Here is an 8366-nt window from a genome sequence, read left to right on the forward strand (position 1 = left end):
ATTCTACAGTTGAATATAAAATATTTCATAAATTGAACAATTGGCTGCCATTGACAAGGATAGATGTCCATTCTATTTTAACAGTTTAACAGGGAGGGCAGCCTATTCCAATCAAAATAGATCTGATGCAATCGTGTCATTGAAACATGATCATTGAATGCATAACAGCTTGTCATATTGGTAGATTGATCAAACCCTATGTCCATTTTCACCATTTAAAAAAGTGCGTTACAAAATGCTAACCAATAGGAGTCGCTCACGGTTGAAGGGGACAAAGTTCACTCGTGAATTTAGAAATCGACCATCAAGCAAAGTTTTGGAGTAAAACTCCTTTGGAACACCGCGCAATTGTCCGCCGCATTGTTACAGCGCGAGGGGGTGGGAAAGAGTGGGCCATTAGAGGCGTGAAATGCACAATTAGATTAGCGATTTGCGGCAAGGATTCACGCATACTGGGGGCACCTGTGGTGAGTGAAGCTAGCCGTGGCGCCCCGACACGCTGGGTGTGTCCTCGCTTGGGGCGGAGACCCTCGCCTAAGACGCCCACCGCTTCTCGTCGCTCACTATTTGAGGAGGCGAACTAGGCGTTCAGATCTCACTTTTCCCGCTGGATGTTGCGTTGTTGCCTTGTGGCGTGGCCTCTCTGACTCGCGAGCAGCCCAATCGCAGCGGAATTAACTTTGAATTTGATAAAAGGCAACAATGCCTCGGTCGTTCCTCGTCAAGAAGTACTTTTCCTGCAAGAAAGCATGCTTTAGAGCTAGCCTCATGCACAGCCAAACCGGTACGTTCACATTTCACTTTCTCAAATGTTGACTCTGCGTGCAAACAACACGTGGAACCAGCCTGGAAATAGCCGTATTGTCCTTTTAAAGGATTCAAGCCGTTGTAGTATATAAGTAAAGTGCTCTGTGATTTAAGCCTTTGTAGTATATAACTAAAGTGCTCTGTGATTTAAGCCGTTGTAGTATATAAGTTAGGTACTCTGTACTTGTAACTCACTAAGAAATGTCGATTTTGAAGCCAGTGACACACGTAATTCCTAATATCTTTTGTCTTTTCTTCTCAGCTTTTATCCCAGAAAGCTTCCCCCGAGTCGATCTTCCCAGCCGGAAGCACACCTCTGCTCACACCCGCTACCCCTCAGATCCATTGGCATGCCCGCCGCCGGCTCCCCTTTCCCCAATCGCACCTTCATCTCTCCCTCCGTCGCCCCTCGGGCCTCTGGACCTCAGCAGCTCGCCCTTCAGCAGCAGCGGCGAAGACGACGAAGACGGCGGACGTTCATCCGATCCCCCGAGCCCAGATTTCTTCCAACCCATCTACCAGTGCACTACTAGCTACAACACCGTTTCACCACTTTCCCGCCACCAGACGTCCCACCTTTGTGCCCCGTCGCTGCCCGCAGAGGTCCCACGGCCTGCCTTCCATTGCAAACACTGCCCCAAGGAGTACAGTAGTCTGGGCGCCCTGAAGATGCACATCCGCTCCCACACGTTGCCGTGCGTGTGCCCCACCTGCGGCAAGGCCTTCTCCAGACCTTGGCTCCTGAGGGGACACATCCGTACGCACACAGGTTGGCTTTTTTCCCACCTCGCCGTCCTATCGAGACATCCCAACGTGTACTCACTGACCCTCAACTCTTTCTCCTCTTTTTCAGGTGAGCGTCCATTCGCTTGTCAGCACTGTAACCGGGCCTTCGCAGACCGCTCCAACCTGCGAGCACACCTGCAGACGCACGCCGAGGTGAAGAAATACCAGTGCGGTTCCTGCTCGCGGACCTTCAGCCGCATGTCTCTGCTGCAAAAACACAACGCAACGGGATGCAGCAACTCCGCCTTGTCGACGCACCTGCCTTCGCAGGCGCGTCCCGCCGGTTCCGTTTGCACCTGATGGAGCTTCTCGTACCATTGAGAACTTTTTAAATATCAGAACATTTTGCGTAAGATTGGGGTCCATCCCACATTTCGTCGCAGCCTGCCAGCAGTATGAGCATATATGACATGGGAGCAGCTGGACATGCAGTTAAGTCCCAGGAAACTCCCGTTGGTGCCGGCCGGTCCGGGACTCTAGCCATGCTGCAGCTGCTTGGGTGTGTTTTTGTTCGTTGTATGTGTGGATGCCATTCCTCTTTATCCATACAAGATGTGTGTTGAGACAGCTGCCTGTGAAGGTGGTGACGGGTGACCTCCATTTTTGAACTGACCACTCAAGCTTGACCAAAGGACCCAGTTTCTTTCACCAATATCGCCTTAAGGTCTTAACGGGGTGTGACTTAATATTTTGACATGTTTTTACGAGCGATTGTTTTCATCGCTCTGGTGAGTTTTCTTATTGTTCCACCTGACAAATAAAGGTTTTTTCCCAATAAAACACCCTTTCATGTTTGTTTCAACAACCCCAATATTCATTAACATTTCACTGAGCATTGTGCTAATCTGCTACTCCAAATGAGTAGATCAGGAAAGATGCGACAGGTTCTCAATGGGTGGATTGAGTTGTGTGTATTCCTGGGAGTGGGGGTGGGTTTGTGCGATGATGAGTGATTTGGGGGACACCTGCGCTCACCTGCCAAGCTGTCGGCGTGCAAAGGGACACGTGCACAATGCATGTGAGAGGGTTGTGGATGAGGAGAGGTGGAACAGGTAAAAAAAGGGAATACATACTTTTTATTTAAATAAAAAGCACTGACCCAATTTTAAGCCTCAGGTCAATAATGCAAATTTGAAAAATGCACCACCAGTCTGAGCTGAGTTGTATTTACATATTGAGCTGTGATGAAGTTTGACAGGCAGAAACAACCATTTTTGGGGTGTTATAGGAAGGATCAATGTATTTGAAGTGTTAATGCAATTGGCTTCATGCATAATTGAACTTGCATGATTGGAAAAAAATATGTTGACATTTTAAATTCTGCTATTGTGAGAAAACCTGCCACTTCTGAATATGATGTAGATACACTTCGCTACTTCACGCTTTGGTTATCGCTGCTTTACTACATCGCAGATTTTTTTCTCTGGATGTTTTCTGATTCATTCATCTTCCATACCGCGCATCCTCAAAAGAGTTGCAGGGTTGCTAGAGTCTAACCTGGCTGTATTCGGGCCAAAGGCAGACTACACCCTAGACTGGTCGCCAGTCAGTCGTAGGTCACACAGAGAGACAAACGACCATCTGCACTCCCAATCATACCGCCACCTGCGGGAATCGAGCCCGCGTCTGGCCGCAGCGAAGTCAGGCGAGTGAACCTCTACACACGAGACGTCTTATTTTTTTAAGTTCATAAAAATGTGAAAATCCACGCTAAAACTCGCAAGCGGAAGCAACACCCGTCTTCCGCTTGCTACTAGAACTCAGCACTGAAGAAAAAAATATACAGATATATTTTTAAAATAGGGGTGACCCTATTCCAACACCCCATAAACCGCGAAAACCGGGGTATTACTGTATTTTAGATCTGAATCTAAAACAAAAATAGCTTGAAATCCTGCATTTTTCCCTTTTACGGTGTCATTTCAAAAACAAAAAACAACAAAGTGCAACATGCTGTTCCCCATAAATGTAATGATCTCACAAAATTCAGAGAGTCAAGGGTGGCACAATCCCATTGATAGTATTTTCTGCTTGCACAAGAGACACCCAGATGGTAGAGGGTAAGGTTAGATCTTGTAAGGTCGCTGATCTCCAAATATACCCCTGGATGAGAGCAAGACTGATATGAATTGTCTCAGTTTGGGCAGCCATATGCTCCAGACGCTCTAGTTACCTTAGAGGAACTTTGCGCGGAAGGAAGCGTGTGCTGAGTGCTTACAGCTGAGGGTGAACATGCAGAGTGAGCACATATGGCAGCAATGTGTCTGCAATCCCCCGCTGCCCTCCTGACCCACACACACCGACGCCAGCGTGTCTTAGTGAGGTAACAACGTGTTTCCTGCAATAGCTCCCACTGTTGAGTGGTGGATGCGCATTGCTGTGTGTGAAAGGGACGTTGTGGCACACGGGGGGGTTAGGCATTCAGAAAGCTCCTTCTCAGATTGCTCGACTTACTTGCCCAATGTAAACACCCCAGGAAAGACTACACACATGTATACGACATGAAAGCATGTGGCAACTCACTACAGCATGCAAACCTATCTAGCAAATAAAGTTCTTGACTCGATCATCTGGACTTTTTTTTTTTTTTAAACAGGCACACACTTTCCAGATGAAAAGCAGAATGTTTGAGTTGTTTTGAAAGGCAACTCTTGATGCTTTGAGGCGTTTAAGAAGCAGTTGATCACTTTGCTGCTTTGGGGCAATGAAGTCACTGATGTGTGGGTGTGCGTCCACTGTTGGAATATCATATTGTCAGCCTCAAAGTACTTTAGTGTTGGCAGTGTCACACATACAGTCCCTGACTAATGTGACATTCTTGAGCCATTAGTGACAGACATACAATACTGCTGTGTCACAGAAACCGCAACTCCGTCTGCTCCTTTTCAGTCGAAGTAATAGGATTTTTACTCCAAAAGAAAATAATGTTAAGCCAAAGCACTTGTTAAAATGCACTTGTTGCCCATTAAGAATTTACCCTATGTAAAATGTATCAGAATCATTGCCTTATAATGTGAGAATGTCTATTCGTATCTTCTACCGCGACAGGGTTACGGGGTCACATGTTGGAGCCCCTCAGAGCTCATGGGTAGGGTACACCCTGAGAGATGATAACCGGTCAATCATGGGACAGACAGCAAGGCAGACTATTTACAACAAACTCCAGACATTCACACCAAGTGATAGTATTAAATGAAGGTAACATTCACATGAGAAGACACACAAGCACAGGAAGTTCAGGCAACAAATTCTGTACATTCCACTCCGCAAACAAAGGACGAGTTAAGGACAAATCGAGTGTCACAAGTTTACAAGCACAATTCCAAAGAGTACGAAAAAAGACAAGATGATAAATGGCGAATCATCTTCAACCTATATTTGATTGAATTTACAAGAAAAACAAGATATCTAATGTTCAAAATACTACAATATTGTATTTTTTTAATGTTATGGTTGATCCACGGGTGACTTTAGTGTAACGTTGTGCATAGTTTTGTGAAAAACGTCCAAGTTAGTATTTGGTTTTACGACTTTTCCCTCATGAATCTCATCAATGCTTAATTAATATTAATTCAGTTACATCGCCATTAAAAAGTAAATAACTTCAACCTAGGATCAGATAAAACTAAATTACATATGCCAAAAAATATATGCTTTTGAACTATTGGATTTGCTTGAGTACGGAAGCTATGCATGCAAGTGGCAACACAAAAATCTCATAAACTTCGGTACTTTCCCAGTGCTTTTGCTTAGACTTAGTCTTTACACTAAGTAGTAATGTTTCGGTCCCAGGAAGCGCCCTGTCAGTACTGTTTGGACACAGTGCTTTTCAAAAAGTGCTGATATGAAGCATCTGGGTGCGGCTGGTGCTGCTGCATGTGAGTAACGGAGGTCAAAATGCAACGAAATGTTGATGGTTTCATTAGTTCAAATGTGATGTGTCATTTGTTATTATTCATTTTTAGACATTTCAATGAATATTCCTATGCCAAAACTTTGTCTGTTTATTATTTGTTACCCTATGTCACATCTTAATGCTTTGTTAGTTCTATCCCTTTTATTTTGTTGATCGGGATGTAAGCGGCATGTACATGACAAAACTTTTGTTCTTAGATTTATTTTCCACATGTGTAAAATAAATGATTACTACATTTCTTTATTGTTACATTTGCTAGAGGCGCACGGCATAGCTCAATTTGGAGGGAGGTTTTTGATTTTGTGATGTTTGTTAGAACGATGAAGTTCTGGCTTTCCATAACACAACGAAGATACTTGTGTGTGGACACAAGGGATGCTGAGCTTTTTGCCTTCAGAGTAAAATATGTCATTCGTAGCACAACTGGCACTGTCTGAAGCTGATTCATTGGGGGATCAGATTCAAGCTAGGGGCTGATTAAGTCAGTGGGTTAAAGTTTCAAACTTTCTTTCCAAACTGTAGTGCTGTTACACAATGTCCCCGTGTGAAGATTCCATGCCAACACCCCCCCCCCCCCAGCAGCCTCCAATTCAGTGTACAGTGATGCCTTGCGTTTAATTCGTTTGTCACCATGCTCCTAACTGAAAACATTTCAACATCTTTGGCGTAAACCGAGTCCAGTATCTAAAATATTTGCGTGTATGTCAAATCAAGAAATTGGCTGAACAACGTCTTGTATCTCCAGAACCAGTTGAGCATCATCACTAAGGTCCCTTTTTGTTGCTCACCAGGAGCATCTGTCATTCTAATAAGGGTATGTTTCAACTGGGTAGTTGATAAAGCATTAACCTGCACGGATCAATGTTGCTAAGAAGTTATGTGTGGCACTCAAATACACTAATCCAGACTAGTTGTACCTAAGCACAGGAAATGGCCTCAGGGGGGAGGTACACACCATTTCCTGTCCACCTCCGCACAAGGCTGTGCGTGTCTGTACTAGATGATGTGCCCGGTGCTGTTGTTGTTTGTTGTATTTCCATTGAATTGTCTTCAAAGGTTTACTTCACGAAATAGACTGCCAAAAAGTGTAATTTTATCTTTGAATATTTTTACACTCTCAAGATTGAGGGAACCATTCGAATAAAGTTTTCTTCTTTTGTTCCATAAGGTGCACACAGGTACAAAACCCCACTAATATTCACATTTAAGGTCCAGTTGTCTGACCTTTGACCTTCAATCATGGACATAAGCCATACCTATGACGGTTTATGTAATAATACATGCATTGCAATATTTTGAGACTTGATTCTGTCTTATGGAGTGAGGAGGCAGATTTGTGACACCGAGAGAGAGAGAGAGAGAGAGAGAGAGAGAGAGAGAGAGAGAGAGAGAGAGAGAGAGAGAGAGAGACAGAGAAATTGTCACATTTGCCCTCTTAAACTTCAGCCAAGTGTGAATGCTTGTTTAGTCTTCGTGACCAGCAATTGTTTGACAACCAATTCAGGGTCACCACTGACTCCTGCCTATAGTCCACTGGGATAGGGCCCAGCATGCCTGTGACCCTCGTCGTACTGGATGTGTGCATTAAATGATGCTCCGGTAAGAACCCACGATATTGATTATTTTCTCAGCTGGTGACTCGGATGGGAAGACATCAAGATAATGTGCAGGTTTGTATTTGTTGCAATCAAAGATAAATGGGAGACCTAATGTAGGCTGCCCGAAATGGAACAGGCACACACACACACACACAAGGCAGGCAATTCAAATCCCAAGAGCAGTTATCTAAAGAAGTATGAGAGTAAAGTTGATGATTATGCAATGACGCAAAGAAGAGGAAGGGGGTTCGATCCAGCCAAAAGGCCCATGTTTAGTTTAAACCTCGAATGTGAGTCTGTGTTACACTTGGCAGCGCAAAGCAGAAAAGCTCTGAGCTAAACACATTTATTAACCCCCCTCGCGCTTTTCACCTCACATTATGTCATTCTGCAAGTCCTTTTCTCCCTTTTATTTACTTCTGGTATTCAGGTATTTGCCTCTAAGGTGCTACCGAGAGGTGCAAGGTGCACTTTTGTTCTCCTGTCAGGAGCAGTGCGGGCCTGAGGGGGAGGCGAACCAAGGATGGGGACGCTTCTATTGTCCTTACACATTCCACTCATCCAAGAATACGGTCGTGAGGGAGGGAGAGCTGTTCAATAGAGGGGACGACTGGGGATCAACCTTTGTATTGGGACTCACGTGTGAGTGCAAAGAGCACAGATTTGTCTTGCCTCTCTCTTCTCCTACCATTTCTGGCTCCATCCTGTCCCGAGAGGAGTCCCGGGCAGGCAAATGCACCTGCTTGAAATCCACACCCCGAGGCCAGACGCCTGTCTCCCCCTTCGCTGACGTTTTACAGAAACACAGCATGTGCCACACACACTGGTGTCCATTTGCACTTTTTTTAAGCATAAGATTTTATCTCTGATATACTTGGGATATTCCCCAGTGACCTGACTCAAGAGCTTTTTAAAATATGAACCATCATCTGGACATTGCTTTGACTTATGAGTTAAAACAAGTCCTGAATGGTAGCACTGAAACAACCAACAAAGAATGAAGAAATACTTTGGTCAGTAGTGGCAACTCAAGTGATAAAAAAAAGCACTTCAAGATGTTTAATGTTGAAAGTAAACTAAAAGATTTACAAAGAATGACATTTTCTTGAATAAAAAAGCTGAAAAATATAATATAGTATCTGTTGAATTCTTGAAAAGTATCAACCCCTAGTTGTGTACACTTGTCAATGTATACGTGAAACTGGACCCCTCTGGTGCAAGTAGGGACAGGTGGGCCAGCACCTGACCACACCCCCGGG

At 44.5% G+C, this 8366-nt stretch overlaps 1 protein-coding gene across 1 annotated transcript; it reads left to right on the forward strand.

Annotated features, from left to right (window-relative positions):
• Positions 1-254: 254 nt before the first annotated feature.
• Positions 255-2373, forward strand: snai1b (snail family zinc finger 1b). Its single transcript, XM_077717564.1, has 3 exons — positions 255-784; positions 1070-1576; positions 1661-2373. The coding sequence occupies exons 1-3, from the start codon at positions 703-705 to the stop codon at positions 1891-1893; spliced, it is 822 nt and encodes a 273-aa protein (XP_077573690.1). The 5' UTR covers positions 255-702; the 3' UTR covers positions 1894-2373.
• Positions 2374-8366: the final 5993 nt, after the last annotated feature.

This window comes from Stigmatopora nigra, chromosome 1 (genome assembly GCF_051989575.1).
Source record: "Stigmatopora nigra isolate UIUO_SnigA chromosome 1, RoL_Snig_1.1, whole genome shotgun sequence".
Lineage (NCBI taxonomy): Eukaryota > Metazoa > Chordata > Actinopteri > Syngnathiformes > Syngnathidae > Stigmatopora > Stigmatopora nigra.